This window comes from Channa argus, chromosome 14 (genome assembly GCF_033026475.1).
Source record: "Channa argus isolate prfri chromosome 14, Channa argus male v1.0, whole genome shotgun sequence".
Classification (NCBI taxonomy): Eukaryota; Metazoa; Chordata; class Actinopteri; order Anabantiformes; family Channidae; genus Channa; species Channa argus.
The window spans coordinates 20,536,617-20,561,437 of NC_090210.1; the positions used below are offsets into that span (position 1 = coordinate 20,536,617).

General features: G+C 40.8%; 1 protein-coding gene across 3 annotated transcripts in view; it reads left to right on the top strand.

Moving 5' to 3' along the window:
• LOC137098766 (contactin-associated protein-like 4) overlaps positions 1-21,273 on the top strand; it is an 84,527-nt gene extending 63,254 nt beyond the window's left edge. The window contains exons 18-24 of one of the 3 annotated variants that reach the window (XM_067475343.1): positions 3,679-3,918; positions 6,357-6,581; positions 8,170-8,300; positions 11,296-11,383; positions 16,296-16,514; positions 17,846-17,917; positions 18,660-21,273. In XM_067475343.1, the coding sequence (XP_067331444.1) occupies positions 3,679-3,918; positions 6,357-6,581; positions 8,170-8,300; positions 11,296-11,383; positions 16,296-16,514; positions 17,846-17,917; positions 18,660-18,856 (1,172 nt within the window). In that variant the 3' untranslated portion in view covers positions 18,857-21,273. The remainder of the gene's footprint in view (positions 1-3,678; positions 3,919-6,356; positions 6,582-8,169; positions 8,301-11,295; positions 11,384-16,295; positions 16,515-17,845; positions 17,918-18,659) is intronic. The other 2 variants (XM_067475344.1, XM_067475345.1) reach the window with 2 other exon arrangements.
• Positions 21,274-24,821: the final 3,548 nt, after the last annotated feature.

Below are 24,821 nucleotides of genomic sequence, written 5' to 3' on the forward strand. Positions count from 1 at the left end.
AACAGAGACAAGTACAGTGCTGTGTCTTGTCACTCATGGCTTTTTCACAGAGGAGCCGTCTGCATTCAGTAATCTTATATTTACTATAGAGTAAGTTGTTCAAATTGATGGGCAGCAGTAGCTCAGTGGAGTGGATACCGACCATAGGGTCGGCGGTTTGTGCCCCGCACTTCCCGACCACATGTCAAAGTGTCCCTGGGTAAGACACTCAAACCCCAACAGCCCACCCCACTCCCAAGCCGTGCAGTGCTGGTCCCAAGCCCGGTAAAAACTGGGGAAGATTGGGTCAGGAAGGGAACCCGGTGTAAAAACTGTGCCAAATCAATGATCCGCTGTGGCGAGTCTTTTTTTTTTTCCCTCTTTTCCCAGATTCCTCAGCTCTGTCGCTCTTTCGTACATCCTAAACTGCTATTTACCAATTTCCATTAAGTGCTGCTAGAGATGGAGGATGACACTCTCCCACCCCAGAGTGCCGTACATTCCCATCTGGATTTGAATCCTAAGAGAATTGCTAAATATATTCTCTCTTTTCCACATATGCTAATCTTCTATTGTTAAAATGCTGTTGTCTGCTAAGCACTATCGGATATGAAAGACGCCAAGTCTGCACAAGCCAGAGTTTCTGTATGTCTTTAGACACCATAAGACTGTGAATGAAGACAATGGCAAACCTGACTTCCATAAACAGCCCTGTGGTACAAAGTGTACAATAAGAGAGAAAGCAATCAAAGATCTAAACTGCTGCTGGCCACACGCCACTAGCTACGCAGCACTATTGGATATGAAAGTGCTGAGTCGACAGCTTCTGACCACTGAACAATAATCGCATTTAATAAATGAGAGATGCATCAGGGAGCAGTGTATGTGATGTAATTTCTCACATGGAGGTGTGCAGTTTAAATAACGAGTGAACGACTCTGAATATGGACGTTATTCATTAGTCAGTCACGTAGTAGTTAAGGATTAGCACGCAGAGAATCTCTAATACAAACTTCATTATTAGTCCACGTGCTTTACAATTTCATCAGTTCAATTATATAAACTTTAATTCTCTGTCTGTAAAACTGCAGGAGATGGACTAAGAAAAAAATCCATCGCTCATGAGATTTCATCAGCATTTAAATATGTCGCTTCACATCTGTAAACATACTGTAGGAGGAAAACAAACCAATAAACACTGGTGAGATTGGATGAAAGCAGCAGCAGCAGCAGCAGCAGCAGCAGAAGCAGAAGCAGCGAAATCGAGGGGAATATTGATTTGCTGAATGTGTTTAGCCAATAATCCTCTCTGAATAGCCGGCAGGTCACCACTATCTGCCTAAGCCTGTATATGTTTAGCTCTGCATTATCAGTAGAATGCACTGGAATACTGAGGCATTTATACGTTTGGCTGGAAATGCGCCGCCATTATTTCAAAGTTGTGCTTGGAAAATTGATGCATGAATTAAAAGCTATTTCATTCCGTGTGCAGCTATGAAGAATTCCACCCTTGTTACTGAATCGACGAAAGTGTAACAAGTTTATTTTCTGTTAAACGTCAGCTGTGTCCTTGAAATGTTAAAATGTTTAAACATTAATATCAGCTGCTCTCGTAACCCACAACATTGTTGTACAAACTGTATGATTACAATGAGCTTATTAATGGGCTATAATAATCCTGCCACTGGCAAAGTCAGAGAAGAAATATTGGAATGCAAATCACTGTGTGCACTGTGGCCTAGAAATCTCCCTCTTTTTAAACTGTAATATAGCTCATTTATTCAGTCTACTTAATTACAAAGCACAGTCGTGCCTTCTTCTTCTGAACTCATAAGCCATACTTCCACAAACTGTTTATTTGTGAGTCTTAATTAATTATTCCTGGTCCAAGGAATTAGGTTGTCTCAATCAATAACCCCTGTTCATAAGTCATAGGAAAGCTTTTGCTGTTTCTTTATTGCCTTATATTTGTAGCATGCAAATATCAAATGCTGCTTGCAATAACTTCAACAATCTCCCACTTAAAACTGCTGCGTGTGGATATTATTAATTGCATCACCAGGTTTGGAAAAAAATAAACTCCTTGGTGCTGCATTTGCGCATGTATTAGCTGGTGTGTTCCTAAATGTGTGTTCCACATCACGGGATCGGTGGTGCCATCAACACTACATTTCTGTTTAGTCTGAATGAAAAGCTGCTCTTATCACATCCTGCAGCTTTCCTATTGGAAATTTGAAAAAGTGGCCTAATTATGGGGCAGGAAGTTAAGTCAGCAAAATCATTAGAATTACTAACTTCATCGTGCACTGCAGAACAACACAGAGCATTTCAAATCAAAGTTTTTTAATTTTCTGACCAGGCATGAATCTACATTTTTTTAAACTACAGTACATCCAATAGGTAGTTTAGTTATCTCAGCCTGTGCTATAGCAGCTGTATTGTTAAAACCATTGTTGAAGTTCTCTCCAAGTCCAGTTCCACGTCCGTTCTGTCTCTCTACACTTTGGCTTGTGAGCCCACAGGTTGCTTTGATCTCCAGTTCACTAATTGTTTTTCCATTCACTCTGCTGTGGATTCATGCTGTGCGCCTCAGTACAGACTGTGCTCTCACAGTCTGATCCTGTGTTAATGGATTGTAATTGCCTTGTTAGGGCTGAGGTAGAAATTCTCACTGATCTCGAAGCTCTCGCTGATAGCCAGGCACCTTTGGACGGAGGTCATCTGCATTTGGATTCTTTGATCTGTTCTTTCATCTTCGCCCCTCAAATCTTTCCTGTGTGATTTGTATAAATGATTTTTTTTTTCCCCATCACAGAGGTGATTCTTGTGGAGTGACTGTCATCCTTGTTGGATTTGATGCTGTAACAGTGAGACGGCAGTTTGTTAACCAGTTAAAACCCAAAGCACTTTTATGATTTGGCAAGTCATTATTCAAACCATCACCTTTTACTAAACTTAACCTAAACCTTGTACGCTGTTCGTCTTTTATGGGAACCACAACGAAAGTCGGGCACAGCCTACTGAGCCAACTACTGAGCCAAATCACTAGGATTTTAAATCCTAGTGATCTAGGATTTATTTCAGTTAGGACTCCAAACATTACTACCTGTCCCATATTGCAAACTCCCAGTATGATTGTTTATTATGCCACTGTCACAAGACAGTTTTTCTTGTTCGCACACCATTCAAGAATATGTTACAATATTCATATTAATAGACTGGGTTTTGAGTCCATATTAATTAGGTTGAGGTTCTCTTCGCTCTTATTTTATTTCAACTTTTGAGGTTATTTTCACATCTGTGTTTGCTCTTTTTGTGTTTAATCCACATTTTTTTATAATTTACAGTTGTTAAGTCTGACAAAAGCTCCAGAGTTCTGTGTTTTATTGCTGCGAAAAGCTGCAGTTACTGTTAGAAGATAGGACGTCGGCTTTGAGCGCTTGGCGTAAAGTGCAAACGTGTCTGAACACTGAGGAGGATAAAAGGTTTCAATCCGCGACCTTTGCAGAATAGCAGTCAGGTTTTCAAGTTTTGTTGTGCCATCACATAGGATAGCTCAGTGTTCGTGTCTATATAAATGTGAACATCATTTTGAAAAAATACGACAACCAGCAAATGAGATGCTAGACAGGAAGTTTGAAGAATTTTCCATCTCTGCACAAAAAGTTTAAAAACTCTGCACTACTTTTATGATTTCAGGGGGCACTGCATCCAGGCAGAAGGGCTTTCGGGGCTGCATTCGTTCTCTGCAGCTAAACGGCATCACCTTGGACCTGGAGGAGAGGGCAAAGATCACACCTGGGGTTCAGCCCGGCTGCCCGGGTCACTGCAGCAGCTACGGCTCCCTCTGCCAAAACCAGGGCCGCTGTGTGGAGAGATCCAGCGGCTTTCACTGTGACTGTGGCCTGGCAGCGTACACTGGAGTTTTCTGCCAAACAGGTACACCTGGTGCACACGGAGGTGGCTTTGTGGCTCGGGGTTGGTGGAGTGACAGACTTCCCACACTCTTTAAATTGGAAATGTGTTTCTCTGTGTGCTGTAGCTCAGACATCACTGACGGCGCCTCTCGCTTTGACCCGTCTGTCAACACTTGTCTACCCACTTGTTGTATAGTGTCACTTTATACTTCTATCCTCCTCTGTCTGCTTTAGATTAAATGTCTCACCAGACAAGGTGAAAGACACTTTGATGTTATTCGTCTCCTTTATAACAAGAATGCAGTTAATTGACCTTATTTCTGCAGAACAACCCTGAACGTCTGGGTCTCCATAAAAAGCTGTGTATTTATTGCATATGGGCAGTTCTTTCTATATGATATTCATTTTCAGTCTTTTAAAAGTATAAAAGACTGAAAATGCAAATATGATAACCCTCTAAACCGCAGCAAAAAAAAAACATTCTGATTAAGGATCATTTCAGTAAATTTTACACTACACTTAACACTAATCAGGAAGTACTTATCTACCATGTAACATCAGAGGCTTCATGCAATTAGCATTTGTTTGATGTGCGTAGGTCTGTTTAAAACACTTGTCTGATGTTAAGTTCACTGCATTAACAATGCGTCGTCACACTGAACTTTATATCGGGGTTCAACAACTTAGGTGAGAGCAGCAGTTGTAGGAGGAACTCTTTGCCTTTTTCCAAGAACTTCCATCAGTATCTGCTGCTGCTTTCTGTATCTATGTTTCTGCAGGTTGAAGCACAAAAAGTTAAATCGGCTTGATTTCAAACGACACTATTGTGAAATAGTGTATGAAAATAGATGTTTAATAAGTTCTGCTTTCTGTAATTAGTATAAAGGTTTGTGTTCCGATCTAATTAACAGGATGTGCAGAGTTTATGCTTTAAATACCTTATTGAGCTAAAACAACAAAGTGGAAAGTTAGTGAAGATATATGATTTGTTCTCTGCCAGGGAAGCAATTATTCTCTTCCTGGTGACATCGAACAACTTTTCTGCTGAAGGAAAAAGCAAAAGAGACGCTGCAGTGTGAAACAAATGGTGCTTATGCATGGAAGCAGTCAATGATTCTGCTTTACAAGAACTAAATGAAAACCTGTGGAAAAAGACTTTGCTGCTGACCCTCAGCATTTTAGTTCTGACAAGATTCAGTTTGGGGACTATTTCTGAAACTGGATTACCCATCAAATTATAAGACATGCACTATAGTAGAAGTTTGCAAAAAGTGGGTCTAATGTTTAAACTATAAGAGCACATTGTAACAAAACTCACCTGATGTTTTTGCTAAAAGTTCTTTAGACCCTAATTTAGCATGTCCATCCATCTTCTGGCTGAGCCACCTGACTGCTCAAACATCCACTGTGATATGATATCCTCAAACATTTCCAAACCTCTTAATTGCTAAACATTATAGCTCAGTCCACTCTCCATCATGCAAGCTTCTCCCCGCTGACCTCCTTTATCTTCAGTCATTATCAAATTACAATAAATTGGAAGCTGCAAAACTCCAGAAATTTTCTGAGTGGTTAGAAGAACGAGCCTCACTCCGAGACTTATAGAAGCAAATATCTCTGAACTGGGGCTCAGTGTTGTTGTGTCCGACTTCACGGGAGGCATCAACAGCACCTCTACACCATAACACATTGTGGAGCACATCGCCACTGAAACAAGAAAACAAAGTTAGAGGCAGCACATTGTGGTGGAGTGGTAAGCGCTGCCGCCTCACAGCTAGAAGGTTGTGGGTTCGCATCCCTGGCTGGCCGCAGCCTCTCTGTGTGGTGTTTGCATGCTCTCCATATGTGTATCGTTGGGATACTCCAGTTTTCCCCAAAGTCCAAAGACATGTTAGTTAACTGGTGACTCTAAATTGCCCCTAAGTGTAAATGAAAGAGAGTTGTCTACATACACAGGCAAAGTACCTAAATATTATAAACATGATGAAAAATGGATCCCGTCCAGTGTTTTCTAAAAATATTAAGAAGAATAGAACATATTACAATAATTTATCATCATTATTATTATTATTACTTTAGCACTCTGCTTAAATAAATTGTATTGTCACTTAAATTATAATATTTAAGGACATGGATTTTACTCAGGTAGTGTACGTGATTAGACGACTTAATTGGCATGTTTTCCATCTCTGTATTCGGTAAAATGTCTTCACTGTTTTCTTTTCAGTGATTGAATATATGGGGGGGGGGGGGAAGTCCTCTGGCTCAACTTCCTGTAAAAAAAAAAAAAAAAAGAAAAAGAAAAAAGAGAGAGAAACAAATCATCACTTGTTTTCCACAAAGCGTTTTCATGCTAAGTAAAGGGTTTAAATACATTCATGGGTTGACAAATGGTCCTCCTCTATTTCTAAACATCTATTTCTAATGAGCCTCTCGGTGGCTGTCTGTCTCCCACTCCAGAGGTGTCAGCCAGCTTCAGGTCAGGCACATCTGTCAGCTACACCTTCAAAGAGCCATACGAGCTCATCAGGAACAGCAGCGCTCGGCCGTCCTCCATCCACACTGACATGACCCTGAGAGGAGAGAACGTCTCCCTGAGCTTCAGGACAAACCAGAGTCCGGCGCTGCTGCTCTACGTCAGCTCCTACTACCGAGAGCATCTGGCTCTGCTCATCAATAAATACGGTGAGGAGGGTTTTATTTTGAAGGAATTGGTTTGTTATTGCCAAGTTGAAGCCTCTACTAATCCACCTTGACTTAACTGTATTTACTTATTTAAAAAAAAACTGAAAAAAGCCCTCCCACGCTGTTCACAACCCCCTCATGTCTTTCACAACTTCTTTACTCTTCTCCCCTCCTGAAGATTCGAGGGTGAATGTCCTCCATTATTTATAAAAGCTTCTTTTATTCCTCTCTTCCTGTTTGTCTCCCTCTCAGTCGTCCATCACCCTCTGAAACACACCTCCCTTTCTAGGTAATTACATCTCTCCTCTATTATTTCCATCTTGGTTATTACTCTTTTTTTATTATTTTTTTTCCCCCACATTTTCAACATCCTGACAAGATTTTTCTGTTTCTTCCCTCAACTTTTTTCCAATTACTTCTCCTTTCATCTTCTCCCAGCCTCTTGTTTCACCCCTTTCCTGTCATTTACGCCTGTTAATGCCCCACCCTCCTCCTCCTCCTCCCCCTCCTCCTCCTCCTCCTCATCAAATCACAGAACTCTGGAACATCTTTACTAGAGGATCTTTCTTCTCTCTGGATTCAACCAGTCAGGCTCCACTGCCGTTTAATCCGTCCAGCTGGGCTGGCAGTTATCTTTTGTCTCAGGTTAAAAAAAAAAAAAAAGTGTTCGCTGTTCTTATCACTAAGTCCTGATGTGTGATGCTGAGGGAATAAAAGTTTGCTAATGGGTGGCAGGTCAGTATGCCACTGAATTAACCAGCAGAAAACTCGCTGATGTGAGTTTTGAGTCAAATAATTCTGTTTAGCTTTTAAGAGTAATAGGAGGCACTTTGTCTATAAACTTACATTTTCAGCATCGCAAGTGTCAGTAAAACCGGCACTTTGCTGCTTGATTAGCTGTAAATGGATTTTTTCTCCTGGTCTTAATGAGTCCGAGAAAGCTGATAGACAGCAAAGCATTAAGGTTTCGTGCTGACTGTGGACCGCAATTAAGTCTGAGAGCTTTCTCTTGTTCAGCTCATTTTGCCCTGAGCTGCAGTTAAACCTTCCTCAGCCTGAACACTGAGTTTCCTTGTCAGTCACTTAGAGTTTGTTTTCAAAAACATGTGCATTTATTAGAAACAGCTTGTAGATGAACTCCTTGTGCAAATAATTATTCCTCCGTGGCAAATACTGCTTTGCAATAAAAAGAACACAGTGAATCCCATTAATTGTGTTTTTTGTAGATTAATGTCTTTACACGAAAATCTCAATAAATGTTATACACCTTATGTATTATGCATACATCCAAAGGGCAATGTCTGATGTTTAATCCCATTTCGAAGCACAAAGACATCACAGGGCTTCCATTACGTACGTATTTTAAGCTCTGGATGTTAGATAAATTAATTAAATTTGGAGTTCTGTCATTGATAGGGGATAAACTCTTAATCTTCCTAATATGGAAAGCGTTAGTAACTCAGATACTCATCAGATTCACCCCTGAGGTGAAAAACACGTCTTTAAGAACTGTAAGATAATGCAAAGATTCGATCGAAAATAAAAATAACAAGGTTTAATTTGGAAAGTGGTGTCTATGTGTGTGTAGATAAGCTGGAGGTGAGATACAAGCTGGACAGCAGAGAAGCTGAAGTGTTGAGGAGCAAAGTGAGGAGCCTGGCCAATGGGCAGCTGCACAGTGTTAGCATCAGGAGAGTGACAGACTCTGTGTCTGTGCAGGTAACACACACACACACACACACACACACACACTTTGAAAGTTTGCAGGGGAAGATTCTAAAGAGCAGAATTACATTTAGTACAGAACCATGAGCACAGCAGACAATACGAGCCTGCAAAAAGGAATCAATCAATAATCCCCCTCCTTTGGTTCTCTATCATTATCGATTTCCTTTGTGGCAGTTTTAAAGTAAGAGAATAACATAATATTTTCAGTTCGAAGATTCAGCATGTGAGGCTCCTTTTGTTTTCAAAATAAGAGCTGACATAATGGTGTTTTATCTAACTTCCGGGAAAAGACTAGATACAGAGCTAAAGAAAAAGCAGTTGGAGAAAAAATAAAATTCCCTTCATTACATGTTTAGGCCACATCATATTTCTTTTATTTCAATGTTTTCTCCACGCTTTTACACATTATGATCATAAGCTCCTGACATTCAAACAATTCCAGCTTTGTGCTAAAATGTTGTCGTTGCCGTGGCAGGAAGCTATGACAGGGTTGTGATAGAAGTAAGGTTGGTAGAAAATTAAGTTTTAAATACAAAAACTAATAGATAAAAATAAAAACATAATTATTCTAATCATTTCTCACATGACAAATGTAGCACATGGATATTAAAAAGGTTTGTTACCCCATTTGGAGTTATTGCTTTGCCTGCTGTCACTAAAGCTCACACATGTTAAAATGTCACATACAGTACATAGTACAGGCTCTAATATGAATATGTATAATTTTCCGCAGCAGGGAAGTGTCTGCTATTATCTATAATAAAGCCTCCCCCCCTTATGACAGCAGGGACAAACTAAACATTAAAAGAGCTCCAGATGAGATATGAAGCACTTGAATCTCTTATCTTGTTAACATCCTAAATTGATATGAGGTAAACTTTAGCAGGATCCAGCAGCTTGAATGTTTATATAATTTTAGTTAATCCACCGCATTGCAATGAAAATACAAGGTGACCTCTTGTGTTGGTGAAGCCTCCGGGTTCACTGTGCCCTGAGACAACAGTGAAATACGAGGTCCATATCATTTTGCCAGCTTCCATCCTCTTGAATCATTATATTGTTAGCAAAACAATTCTGGGACATCAGATGGACCTTGGAAGAGTTTCCCAAACCTGCAGCATACACTGCTCTCATGTGTGGACAGTGTCACATCTCCTCCTCCCCGGAGCATATGTCCAGATGAAAAATGACTCCGTGAAGTCTAAATCAGTCTCTGGACACAAACAGTGTGGCCTCGCTGGTAACAGTACAAAAGCAGAGGACAGAGTTTTTCTCCAGAGGGTTTCCTGTTCATCTCACAGCATGCTCCAGTTAGTCCACTCAGTTCACACACCAGAGGGAAGAAACACACCTGTGTAGAAAAGCCCTCATCTGTTACCCCAGCAACAAGAATAAAGGATGTGCATTTAGTGTCGGGGAGTAAGAAGAAGCTCTCATGTAGTTCACTGTGTGAAGTAGCGTGTTTGCCGCGGGCCCCCTAACGAATTATGTGCCACAGTTGGCCTATTATCCGGCACTATTCCAGCATCACTCCTGGGTTTTCAGAAGTTTTCTCCATTGCACCTGTATTCAACTCCAACTGGAGCGGAAATTCAATTCGGTGTAAGATCTTATCTGATTCGTTGTGGGGCCGTTTTGCCACATTATTAAAAAGTTCACTTGTGAGCTCTGGGCTTAGATATTTAAGCTCAAATATCCAAGCTGCAAGTCGAACATGCACCATGCACCAGATGTAGTTATGTGGGCGGGTTTGTGTAACTGAGTGTTTAGATAGATAACTAGGTTTGCTTTTGAACATAAGATGAAGCCCAGTACATCTTGGCTTGGACACGATACAACACTGAATCTAATACTGTAATTTTACCTATGCAAACCAGTACTTAATATGACTGGATACCATGGGCACTCGTGTTTAACAAGACATAAATAACCTAAAAGGTACAAGTGGATTTACTAGAAATTACCTGAAATAGTTATGAGTACTCGGAAGACCAGTAACATGCTGCATTAATGTCTGCTAATAGCTAACAGCTAAAGATAATGAAGACAGTGACAGAAGGTAATTAATGAAGCGGACGGGAGATGGGACAGGGAATCTCCTTGATAAGCATGGCACAGAAAAACTCCACGGCTGAAGACAGATGAGAGACTGAGTAGCGGCAGGCAGTGGCCTTTTGTATTACCGGGATCAGTGACCAGCTCAGGACTGATGATCAGAGGCGTAGGAATCAAAAGGAGCAGAGTGAGTGAGTGAGTGAGTGAGTGAGTGAGTGAGTGAGTGAGTGAGTGAGTGAGTGAGTGAGTGAGAGAGAAGCAGTCCAGCTGCAGCAACAGACGTCCTCTTTAAAGACGCTTTATCCTGACTAATTATTTAGAAATTGCAATTATTTGCAGTAGTTTGAGATGCAGAAGCAGAATCCCAGCGTTACATGATGTTAAAAAACACCAGTGTACACCAGTAAATACAGGACACAAGTTTAGAGACATTACATATGCAAAGAGGTTTCACAACTCTGACCATTACATTTGTAATTTGGGTTTTAAAAAAATAAATAAAAAATCTTAAAAAACTTGCGCTTCAAGTCAAGAGACACCTCGTGGATTGTATTTCTTCAGGCTTTGGTGTTCACTGCCATTTAAATGCTGAGGTTGAATTTGGAACTTTAGTTTTGGCTTTGAATAGCTTTCCTGTCCACACCCACATGGTGAGACGCCCGCTGTAGAGCAACTCTCATTAAAATCATCTCCAGTGGAGATTCTTACCCCAGATGACTGAATGTTTTGTGTGGACTCGTTTCTCCCACTAAGACATGAAATATGAAGGAAAAAGCTGCTGTTGCAAAAATTCAGCCATCAACAAATGGAGTTTTCAAGTCCTTTTTTTTTTTTCCCAGAGTTCTGGACACTGACAGAAGTTACTGAGTCCTTTTAAAGTAACCACTTTATTTATGATGCAACAATGAGAGAAATCTCTTGGTTGTTTCAGATCGACCAAAACCCCAGAGAAGACTTCAACCTGACATCTGATGGAGAATTCAATGCAATCAAGTCTCTGGTGCTGGGCCGAGTGCACGGTAAGTGAGGAGCCACTAAAAGCAGAGATGAGGCTTTTCCTTACTTAGAGCTGTTATCAAAATAAGTGTGAGTGCACTCAAAGAAGTTCGCCCTCATCTGACACTCAGCATGTGCTTTGTTTTCTAAGAAAACTACTGACTTTGTACTATGGAAACTGAATCACTGTATCTTTCTGAGTTCTGAGTTCTAAACTATATACGGTCACATCAATTAAAAGTTCTTGTGTCCACGTCTAGAACAATAGGGGTTTTGTCCTTTTTCTTTTTTTCACGGGAGTTTCAGTTTCCAATTCAAGGGTCCAGACAAAGATAGGTGACATGGTGGCTAGAACTCGTTATACTCAGGTGTAGAATTGATCAGAGTAAAATCACGCACACACGCGTATCTGTCACATTTACTCATGTACTCTGGCGTGACTGAGCTCAGCCACTCACCCCTGATAGTGGCTCAGGGTGTAGAAAACGATGCATTTATAGTATTTTTGTCCCACATCACACACACCGCATCATCCACAGGACACTTTTACAGATGTAAAAGTGCCGAGCTGAAAAACGTGTGCATGTCTTACAAACTAAAGTTACACGGCTGCTTGCATCATTTATCCAGTGAGATGTGACACGGACACTACGTTTGCACTGCTGGATTTGGTAGAAACAGCTGACAGATAATTCTGCATTAGTTCAGTTCAAATTATACTTTGTGGCACCTTTACATTTGCTTTGTGCATCTCAATCCTCACAGAGACCATAGTTCCAACATATTAAAGCTACAATATACAACTTTTGACAATCATGCTGTAGCATTAGAGTCAAACTCAAACACTGACGCAGTGTCAAAGCCGGTTTCTCTTAGATATACACAGTATTCATCCAGGACCAGCACCAAACTAGGACTGGAGATATACTGAACAAGTAAGTGCGGTTTGAAATGTGTTTGTTGGTTTCAGAGGTAGCTGGGTTTCTGTCGTTTCTCTTGAGTCTGCTGATTTAGTGATTTTGATAGTGTTCACACCCTAGAACCTAAGACTGGTCTCCACTCCCCCGACCCACAAAGCTGGCAACAACCTGGACCTCATCCTCACCCAGAACTGCACCACACAGCATCTTGGTCCCTCCTCTGCATTTATCTGATCACTTCTTCATTCAGCTCACAGTCTTCAACCCTAGACCTTCACATTCTCTTACTACACTTGTAACATTCCGCCTTAACCTCAGGTCTCTAAACCTGGAGCAGTTCTCTTCACTAGACTCTGCCCCCACCACAAGACCTCTCCACCCTCAGCTTCTTATCCATGGCTCACCGACTAGATCTGTAAGCAACGCACCACGCTCAGGAGTGCCGAGAGGAAGTGGCACAAATCCAAGACTCCATCTGCTCTTGCTGAGTATCAGGGTCTGCTTGCATCCTTTTCTCACAGGGTCACCAGGGCAAAGACTGGATATTACCAGGAGAAGCTCAGAACACCAGGATAAGAGAAAGCTGGTCTCCACTTTCAAATAACTCATCTAACCACCTCCAAATCCTCCATCCACCTGTCTCACTCTTGACGACTTTGCCGGCTTCTTTGCTAATAAGGTGGCAGCCATCAGCTCACAGTTCTGTTCTCCAGATGATGACTTCTTCCAACACTGCATTGCTCTAATCACTTTCAACTCTGAGGATGGTGAATCCACCTTCCTCCTCTCTAACCATCCGACCACCTGCTTTTTGCATCCGATCCCTTCCATTCTTCTTCAAGCAGTTGCACCCACACTATTATTCCCAGCTATTACACGAATCATCACAGGCACTTTTCCGACCTCATTCAAGCAACCTCAGATTACCCCACTTCTTAAGAAGCCTTCTCTTGTTGAGAATTACAGACCCGTCTCTCTTCTTCCATTTCTGACAAAGACCATGGAACGAGCAATCTTCAATCAACTCTCAGACTTTCTTTCCAAGAACAACCTCCTCGATGTCTACCATTCTGGTTTCAAGAGGGGTTACTCCACAGAAAACGGTGCTCCTGACTGTCATGGAATCTGCAAAAGCCGCAGGTTAGTCTTCTGTATTAATCCTACTCGATCTATCTGCAACCTTCGAGACTGAAACATCACATCCTTTTGTCCACACTCTGACTTAGACTGCTGTGATTCAGCTCTAGCTTCGGTCTTAACTACTGGGACGTACCTTCAGGGTATCCTGGCAGGGGCATGTTTCCAACTCTCATAGCCTCTCTACCAGTGTGCCGCAGAGCTCAGTTCTTGGTCCTCTTCTTTTTTCCCCATCTATACTACATCCCTGGGTTCCATCATCCACTCACATGGCTTTCCTATCATTGCTATGCTGATGACACACAGCTCTTCCTGTCCTTTCCACAGTATGACTCCACTGTCTCATAACGCATTTCTGCCTGTCCCTCAGACATATCTGCTTGAACGAGAGAGAGATATCTTTAGCTCAACCTCTCCAAGACCGAAGTTCTTGTCTTCCCAGCAAGACCTTCAACACAACACAGCATCAGATCTACAGTGATTGCCCCCACTAAGTCGACCGGAAATCATCATCAGCAACTAATTGAGGATTCGGATTTGCCCTCTACAACATCAGAAATATCAGACCCTACCTCACAGAATATACAACCCAACTCATCATGCAGGCGCTGCTCATATCTCGTCTTGATTACTGCAATGCCCTGTTAATAGGGTTACAGACGTCCACAATCAAACCCTTGCAGATGATCCAAAATGCATCAGCACGCCTCTTTTTTAAACAGCCAAAAAGGACTCATGTCCCACCAGTCTTCAGATTTTTACACTGGCTTCCTGTAGCTGCCCGAATCAGGTTCAAAGTTCTGTCTCATGCTTACAGGCTGATCACTTCAACAGCTCCTGCTTAGCTCAACTCCCTCATTCAGGTCTTACAATCCTTCCCATCTGCTGCACTCTGCCAATGAATGAAGTCTGGTGCTCCCAGCCAGAAGACATCAAGCAAAACTCTTCAGCGAATGATCCCACGATGGTGGAACGAGCTACCAAACTCTGCACACTCTGCAAACTCACTCCAAATATTTAAAAAAACTGCTGAAAACAGAACTCTTCTGCATCTTCCTCTGCACTTAAATCTATTAAATACATAAATAAATTTAAAAAAAAAAACACTTTTGCACTTTTATCTAATGAACTCTAAACACTTTTCTGAGAGGACTTTGATTTGACATTTTCTCCTCGACTTAGATTTTTGCTGCCTTTGTTCATCATTTGAAAGTTGCTTTGGATAAATACTCTGCTAAATGACTGCGTGTAAATTCTTTCAGGTATCACAAGTTTGACCTTCTGATTAGTCAGAAGGGCTGATATTGATGTTTTGAGAGTCTGTGACAAGAGGCATTGACAGCCCCTCTCCACATTAAATTAAAGAAGCACGTCTGTGCTAAAAATGTATTCAATAAGTTTTCATTCATTTTTACATAATTACTCCCCAATTCAAATCAAGACAAAGAGTAATAACATAGTGTGTGTGTGTGTGTATGTGTGTGTGTGTGTGTGTGTGTGTGTGTGTGTGTGTGTGTGTCTCACCAGTGTCCTTTAATACTGTTAAATCATACTAAGAATGAGACTGATTTTTACACAGGTCTGTTCTGCCCAAGTGTTAAATGCCTTTTTATAGTTTTGTGACACTATGGTGTAAGATTATGAGCAGTGGTTTGTGGTACTGTAAATTGTGTATTATGAATGCATGTTTTTTTTTTTTAAGTGTGTTTGCTGTGTGTGTGTTCAATTTTGCATGGGCTGTTCATTTTTATTCATTTGCAGACTTTATCCAACCCCAGTTTTCATTAGATCTCAGGCATGAAATTGTTATTTTTCTTTTAGTTAAATTAAAATTTTGTTGTGGCCTTAACCTCCATTTTGGAAACAAGTACTATTGAAATAAAACTGAATTTACATTTTACAATCAGGCAGCAACACCACATAAACAACATTTTAAAATGACTAAGAAATTTTCTTAGATCCTTTGTATATCTTAGTGTATCTGTTCAGTGAGTAACTTGGCTCAGTGCAGCGTTTTAATCTCATCATGTCAGCACGTGACCGGTTCCCCCCTTTCTGTCAAGCCAGAGGAGGAAAGGAATCTGATCAGGATCAGATAGGGAGCAGGAAAGTGGGTTTTCTATTGTTTCCTGTCAGCCCTGCCATCCATCAGCCTAACTAATGGACCCAGGAAGAATATGGAGAGCAGGAGAGAGGTGATGGAGTGAAGACTGGATCTGTCCACTGAGAGGACTTTACAGGCTGCCCTGATGTTTCCAGCTGCTCTCAACAACATGCAGGATGTGTCCTTGCTAAACCAAACGAAAAATACAACAGTATACACAGTCTCACAGTGGAAGCTGCTATGTTGACTGTAACAAGGGAGCATGTGACTGTATATTTGATATTCTTTTGGGTTGGTTTGGAGATGAACGTAATGGATCCTGACTTGATCTCGGTGTCCTGTTTTTGCACCGAGCAGAGCAAACAAAAGTAAAAGGATTTTACTCTGTAATGTGACAAATGTCCTCGCAGCTGAGTCAGTGAATCTGTACAGTTTATAGGTTAGGTTATGGTGAATACGACCTCCCAGATATGAACAAGTCAAAACATTAAGTGTGTGGAGGTTGCTATGGAAACCGATGTAACTGTTAACGTGTCCCCATCTGCCTGGATGAATTGGTGGTGCAGCGTTAGCTGGTCCACCACTTTGCTCCAGACTGAAACATCTCAACAATGAGGACATTTCGTAAAGATATTTATGTATCGTTTGGGATGAATTATATCAACAGATCTGTTAAGTAAGTCTGTAGTGTCCTCATCCATCCAGAGTTTATCTTGCTATTGTCAAATCAGCATTTTTATCCAATCAGCTCACCTACATTTCATTCCTCTTTAGAATCTGATGAGTTGGATCCAGACCTGGCCAGGTTGGCGTCTCTCGGCTTTACCGGCTGTCTGTCAGTGGTCCACTTTAACTCCATCAGCCCTCTGAAAGCGGCTCTGCTCCACCCGGACACCAGCCCTGTCGTCATCACCGGACCTTTAGTGCAGTCCAACTGTGGCTCCTCTGCCTCGGCCAATCCCTACGCCGCCGAAAACACACACCACCTGTCAGGTAAGAGGTGAGAAGGAGTCAGGTTTGGTGGTTACGTGTGAAACTATTCCCTGCATTCTTGGTGAAGAGGCTGGTGTTGTCTTAGAAATTCTGTATCAGAAAAGTTTAATGCTAAAGCAGCTTAGAAAGACAAGCTATGAGATTGTATGGAGATGAACAGACTTTTTAATTGGTTTTAGATTTGACAGATTCTATAGAGCCCACTGTTAATATGACATGACTTCATTTCCATTAACACTTACACGCCCATAGACCATCCAGCTGCTCCAAGTACTACAACTCTAAATATTTAGTACTCTCCAACTTTCTTTCCTGCTACAGACAGGAAGGAAAGTTGGAAGGAAGTATGAAAATGCTTGACACAGTGTGTGGTTTTGTTTTGCTGACAGTGACTAAAATGTCACTACATTGTCACCTTTATAGCCGAAGTATTAAGAAGAAGAAGCTGTAGTGAGTGCAGCTGACAGAGACAACAATGGTGCACTATTGTATGCAGGATTGAGATGCATTGAAGTATTAAATCTTTGGCTTAAATTGTCAAGCCTGAAGCTTTGATAGCTGCACTGCTCAAACCACTTTACTGTAGAACTGTAAGTGAACAAATTAAGCAAAGACAAGTAGCTTTTATAAGCAGGATTACTGTTCAAATAGTGTATTAGTCGGTGATGATGATGATATTATTATTATTATTATTGTTATTCTTATTTTGCCCTTTAGAAACCAATTAACCATTTTGCTGTAAATCAGGACTTTTTTCATCAGCACTTAACTCGTGCAAAAAAAACCCCAAAAAACCCCACCTTTAATCCAACACGGTTTGATTCTCTCTGCTTTGGGTTTTGATCTACAAGCACAGCCGCATGCACCACTTCTTGATTTACATTGCATGAAATCTGCTTTTCTTCCTCATAAGAGCCTCATTAGTTACATACAGTATGGTCCGTGTTATGGGGACACTAATGACAGTGTGATCAATGATTTAATTAGTTTGGCCCACGGAAGGGGAGTTTCCTTTGGGATTCCTTTCCTCTGGGCTCGTTTGCATGCAGTTTGTGAAGCTTTATTAGATCAGTTTAAAGCGATGAGGTTTTATCAGCCCTGAATGATGATGTTGATCTTTTATTTTAATTTCCTCTCCTGTCTCTTTGATATGATCTGTGTTATTTGGGGTATTTTTACTTTTTTCTATTCACTCAATTTCGCACTCTTTGCACCCCTTGACTCTTGTCTTCTGTTTGTTGGTGCCCTTTCAATTTTTCCTTTTTGCTCTCTTGTCTTCTCCCTTTCCATCTCTTTACTGCCACTGTACTCATTTTCTCTCTCTGCTGTAGACCAGTCTGGTTCAGTGGGTTCAGGGCAACCTTTAGTCAATGCCATCAGGACTGACTCGGCTCTGATTGGAGGTACTGAACTGTTTCACCGTATTTCGTTGTACTGAAAAAGTAATTTATAACATCTTGTACTTTTGACAATTACTGCCAAGCAGATATTTATTTTGAAACACTGATGTACTAATGTGTTACAAGTCTCAAGGTTTTACATCACCTGTACTCGTGAAACAAAGTTGTGGACAGATGCTGGGCTCATGGAACAAGTGCAGTGATGTGGCAGGCAAGAGTCCATTTAAAACTAATTTAAAACTTTTTTGCTCTGGCAGCACAGATTGATTCAAAGGGAAGACGGAAAAGGTTGGATCTATAATACTGTAGATAGAATAAAAAGGTGCGACCCAGAGAAAAGTCCTTTAAAACTGTCCATTAAACTGGTCTGTCTCAGTGCACAATGCAGCTCATCTAATTAAACTTTTTTTTTTTTTTTTTTAATATGGAAACTATTCTGCTGTTATCTTAAAAAGCATTATTAGTATTAAACTGATTGAATTCCAAAATACATTTGCACATTAAATGAAAATCAAACATGCTCCGCGCAGAAGGACCCGATACATTCAAAAGATTTAAAATTGTGTTTAATGTACTGGAAGATTAGGGAATGAATGTCAGTAGGTAAAATAGACCTAGACTGTAATGATTTTTGCTCTGTCAAACTTCTAGTTGAACAAAAGCTTCACAGGCTTAAAAGGAACTACTGTAAAAGAAATCATATGATATCCGTGTTTTTAACCCCAGAAATTCCTCTACCTCGCAGGTGTTATAGCAGTGGTCATCTTTGTGATTGTGACTGGCCTGGCAATAACCGCCAGATTCCTCTACCGGAGAAAAGATACCTATCAGAGTCAAGATGTGAAAGGAGTCAAACAGGAGGACAGCCCAGATTTCCCTTTTAACAACCAGACTGACTCCGAGCACGTCTCCAGTGAAAACCCAAGGGAGTATTTCATTTAACCGGAAAACCGGAGGTCCGATGACCCGATAAACTGCTGGTTTTTGGAGCTGAGGGTGCAGACGGGGTTCTCCTTCCATGCCTCAGGAAACTGCACTCAGAGCTACTCTCTCAGAGACACTTCGACTGAGGCTGTGGCCCTGCAGCATGTGGAAGGCAAAACAGAACAATTCAGTGTTGTCTTTCTGTTGCTTTAATTTAAAACGTGAACACACCGATACAAACAGGCAACCGTGTTGGACTTGAACGTGTCGCAATCCTCTTTTCTGCTGTAAATATTTAAAAATGTAAATGTTGAATTAATGTCTTTGTAACAATCTCTGGCTAAAATCACTTTGTCATATTAAAATGTAACTGATGATTCTGAAATTAAAAAAAAAAAAGGTCAAAGTGCAAATCGCCCTCGTGGTTATAGTTCTCCCCAAGAAAGAAGCAAACTGCAAGTTGACAGTATGTCACTGTATCACGCGATTTTGGTAATGATCACATGGTTTTACAAGACCAGCCCACCCCACACTCACAGAGTCCACAACTAGGCGACACACCGTGTGCCGAGGTCGTAGAACTACACAAACTCAGAACTTAAGTAAAAGTGCAAGGCCCCTCCAAATAAAATACGTACAATTTACTCAAGTACTAGACCAATATTGGCCGATCACCATCAATAGGTGGCTTGGTGTGTCACATTCCTTAGATTTGTGTTTACCTATGATTGCTGGTTGTATCCCTTTTCCTTCAACGGCCACTGGACAGCAGCTGATGTGCTTACAGTAAAACCATAGATTGGTGATTGGAAGCCAGAAGTTCTGTAGTAAACCGTCTACGTATCATTGTTTTAATGTTTTCTAGCAGTAGCCTTTCCACCATATGGTATCAAGCTGATTTGTTGAAAATCTTACGTTAGTTAAAGCTCAGAATGCATTTGTCCAATGGCAAGTCCCACACACAAATCAATACTTTATGCAGTTTTTTTATTTTGAAAAAAGCTAGACTCACTGGCCACTTTATTAGGGACACCTGTGCATCCAACAGCTCTGCCATTAATTCTACTTTTACAAAGTTATCATTTGTTAGTTTTTAAGTTGAAACCGTAAGAAAGGTTATAATTCCACCCTATTTAAAAGAAATAACTTTTAGAATAGTACGACTCCACTAACCACTTCCAACATAGTAGAATTATCATCTGACAGTTTCAACTTAAAAACTGACAAATTACTAACACTATAAAAAGAAGAACTAATGGCAGATCTGTTGTATTGGATTGCACAGAAAAAGTTAAAAAGTTGATATGTAGGTTAAAAAAAAAAGTTAAGCTACATATCAAAGTAGTCTGCAAAATGTATTATGTACATTTTCACGCAGTTTCTACTGCAGACTTCAGTTTCTTCTCTTCCGTGGTTCGAACAGCTTTGTTGTAGTTAAACTGAGCTCGTCTGTGAAATCTGCTGCAGTGAGGGTTTGAGATGAGCCATAACCAGGGTTGTGGAGCACTGAAACAGGGATTGTATTTGTTCTTTTGTCGTTTTTTTTTTAAATATGGAGTCAGTATAAACAGGAAACCAAATCACACCCAAAACCCTTGATCATCTGTTCAACTTTATCATGTGTGGATCCCTCAAAAACGTTTAGATCGGCTTCATTTTGCTTTGTTTCAAAGCTTTTCTCCTCCATCCCATTTGTGACCTTGTCGGAGCTCTCCTCTCCCCTGGGCTTCCAAATGCGTCAGAACAGCAAAGGTTTTAACACTGGCAGCAGCGCAACCTCTGTAAGACTGTGGCTGCCTGTCAAGTCCTTCCCTGTACACAGAGACGGTTCACATGTTTCTGAAATGCCAATCTGCTCATGTTTGACATACCTGAGAGAGATGATCTGAAAGTTTTAAATAGAATTCGATGGGAATCGAGCACTGTGAACAAGACTTGAAAATGAAGCTTGCCCCTATGTTTATTTAGCTTACAGGTTATGAGTGCTACTACAATCATTTAAAGTTGAGCCATAATGTTTCACTTCTGAAGAACTTATTGCATTTCAAAGGTCAATAACAGCAGAGTGGATTCGATTGTACCTACGATAAAACTGATATTGATCATTGATAATGAGCCTGAATATTATCTGCCAGCCTATGAATGAGAAGAGCAACGCAATAACGTCCGTGCAATGTTTGACATCAAATTGTGAGGATCAAGCTTTTGTTGGCAGTGGTTTGGTTTCTTTTCCAGGTGGATTGATAGTAAGCTGAACAGTTTTAAGTGTAACTAAACTAATGTAATGGTACATACTATTGGTGATTGATGAATAACAATGATGTCAGTGAGTTTGAGTGATGCCGTGGGAACAATATCCAGGAGATTTTATGCATATTCTGGTTGTTTGGTTACAAAAAACAAATCTTGTTTGATGAAAATTAAAGTTTTCAGAGACACACTACAAGTTTAATTTTATTTGTGACTTGTTATCCCCTGTACTAGAGATAAAACTGTGATTCAGCTTCTGTATCTGATAACACTGATGCTGAAGTTTCTTAAAGATCAAGGAATCTAATGCAAAGTAATTTGTTGGATAAACAGGGTCCAGCAGGATCCAAATACCAATACCACTGAGATCTAGCTTTTTCGCTCTGCTGTCAGCCAATCAGCTTTAAGGTTACTGATGTGTATAGTTGTAAAGTTTTAAAGGTAACATATCAGTGTCTTATCCAAGGACACTTTGAATTGTGGATCTCAAAACCTTCCAATTACAGAATGACCCACTGTATAACAGCAACATGACTGCGTGTTGAAAATGACAAGGCCAATGTGAGATACATTGTTGAGTTTATTTTCTTGAACAAAGAAAAACATTCACTAACCAAAAAGGTATGTGGATCTAGAACCTTCACCATTTACCCATCTATTATCTTAGTGTTGCATGGGTGCAGTTGCAGATCCAAGCTATCATAAACAGAAAAGAGGTTTGGGGGAAAGGAGGTGGGGAAGGTGGGGAACACTGAAGCCAGCAAAAAGTCATGTTTTAGGTCTATATGGTTGCACACGCGTAGGAAGGACCACATCAGACCATAATTTGTACCAGCCTTGGATACATGAGCCATCACTCCATTTCACATCAGTCGGCCTGATTTCTGAATCCATCAGGGTTGGAAGAACAGGGTGGGAGACATGGCAAAAACAACAGGGACGCTGTTCAAAGATGGCATAAGGTAATGCTTTTGTTGTTGATCCACCATGGAAAGTTTCTACCAATGGCTCCTACAGTGAATCAGAATTACTTTAGACTTTGGGAGCCTCTGATCTCCCCATTTTGAACAGTTGTCAAAATCTCTATTTTAAATATGGTAAAAAAGGAATTGATGCCTGAATGTTAAACCCAAGCTCTCACACAGGTCCCAGCAGATAACACATGATTTATTGGTGATTTGACAACAGCATTTCAGTTCTGGTTTGTTTTAACCTCCGAGGAGAATCTGTTTCTTCCCATGATTTTGCTTCTGCTATTGTTCTACTAGCAAGCACTGAGAAACTGAGAAACCTTCTGCACTGCTTAACCAGTTGCACATTTTCCCCATTTGTGTTTCCTTACATGAAATGGTCTTGTCGCCCCTTAAATAGAGGTCAGACCGTCACTCCCAAGACTTGCACCTTCACTTCTGATTGGCCCTTACTTTTCCTAAAGAGCAACTTCTATCCAGTGCCTGCTACTGGTGGATTATTCAAAGCTTTTAATCTTGTCTGGGGAAAAAAAAAACAAATTAAAATCATGTTATGTCTGTTATTCTGATACTATATATCCAGTAATCCAGGCCCAGGTAGCAGCAGGCTGCAGGGTGGATGTGGAATTTGCCCCAGACGCTCCCACAGTGTCACTCATTTCGCTCTTGCACACTGAATGCGGGCTGCCTACCGCAACTGACTATTACAGTTTTAGCATAATTGCTGTGATTACACAGTGTTATACAACTATAGAACATTATTATTTCTGATATACAGGTGGGAGCACTGTGTGCACTTAATAGCCCATAATTTAATTTGTCCAGACAGGAGTCGAGCCTTATAAATAAACCTCAAATGGCATTAAACAGCAGTTAGAGAAACCATCGACTTCCTGTGCACGAACTCAAAGCCCTTAATGTTTTGTCGTGATGGGTCTTGGCAGCCTGCTAATAATCATCCAGCCTGCCTACAGTTTGTAATCTACACAGTAGTGGAGGCGTTTCTAAATGCGGAGTTCGAATCACATGAATAATTAGATGCCCGGGTTCGTCATCCTAATTATCAGACCACCAGCACACAGTAGAGCGCAAAGTCGATCCACTGTCACTCTTAACTAATGATGTAACACAGCCCTTCAGCTCATTCGAGCCTGCATCAGCAGCCCCAATAAAAGCTAAGTAAATAATGTAATGGCTGTTTTTCTGAACATTTGAAATGTCAGAGTTAGCACGGTGATACTGTAGTACGTCAAACACTCTTTACACTGTGTCTCCCGGAAATTAACCAAAATGCGCTGGTAGAAGTGATAAATCCTCCTCACGAAGTTGAGCAAAATAGGATACAAAGTAAATAATAAAAAATAATTACGCCAGGTGTCAGAAATAACCATTGTTGCAATAATTTGCAAGGGTAACCTCAATTATTTTTACACCTGAAGGAAAGATAAGCCCAGGCAGGACAAGGCAGAGTAAATTGAAAGAATTATAGTTGAAAAGCTCAAGCAGGTGTTACGTAAGTCTGTGGTGAATATTTATCAGATGGCTCTGGTGTCTTAGTTTAAAAGCACCTTGACTCTTTCCACCTTTCCTCGGGCCGAGAGACCGGTCTAATCGCTAATGGGAAAACAACAGTTCCTGGGGAAACGGAGCTAATCTGTGACAGTGGGTGACAACTTTTTAAACATGGCTGCCTGCAGATGATGTGTACTTTTATTGTGGTGGTGGGGGTTGGGGGGATAATCCTTTTTAAAACATTTCCAGCTTCTCCAATCCACCCACCTCTACAGGAGCAAGTCCTGATGTATATCACTTATCAGGGCTGAGCCACAGCCTTGCTGTCCAATAATAAATTGATTTTCCCTAAACATTTTTCTGTTTCACCTCTGCACACTCTTATCAGGCAGGTGGAGAGCAGTGAGGAAGAGACAGTGGGACGGGGCCTGTGACACAGCAGAATCCATTTAAATCCATCCAAATTAAAATAATTTGTCTCCAAATACCTCAACACTATTAAATCTTAATACTTAACGATTATAGAATTTTAATTTTGTACAACTAAAAGAGATTATTTGAAGATTCAGTCTTGACAATCTCATTAACTTAGGTACAAACTACTGAAGGATTCTTTCGTATTGTAAAAGTTTCTTTTCATTATGGGTCTGCTTTCCTAAACCCATATTAATATGTAAGGTTGTAGTTTTTGGCAATAAGAAGGTTTTAAGGTTCCTTTGAGGTTCTCTTATTTCAAACTTTTGAGTTGCACCTGTGTGCATACATCTAGTTGGTAATCTGATAGTCTTTTTAAAAACAGAAAGCCTTCAACATTGCGGGATATTCCCCCGTGCTAGATGGAGAGGACACTCTAGTGGACGCTGTAGCATTGTTTTCTTCAGGAACCCTCCAGAAAGACATATTACCAACGATAAACTTTAACGATCTATACGTCGACACTGCGTTCACAATCCCGGAGTTCGACGATCTTGGACCGGACCTCTTCGACGACATCGATCTCCAAAACTGGACACCAGACTTAGAGTAGCAGCTGGGAGAGGTTTGCGATGTATTGACACCTAGACAGACAAGCTAGTGTATGTGTAGGGAATCCGTGTAAACCGGAGGTTGTTCTGACAGATGATATAGATGGCTCTGGCCCTTGTGATGACAACCATAGAGGTTATGATGATGATGAGGGTATTGTAAACCCAGACATACACACTGTACTAAGCTGTTTTTACGCCATCGAGATCCCTGGCACAATTTAA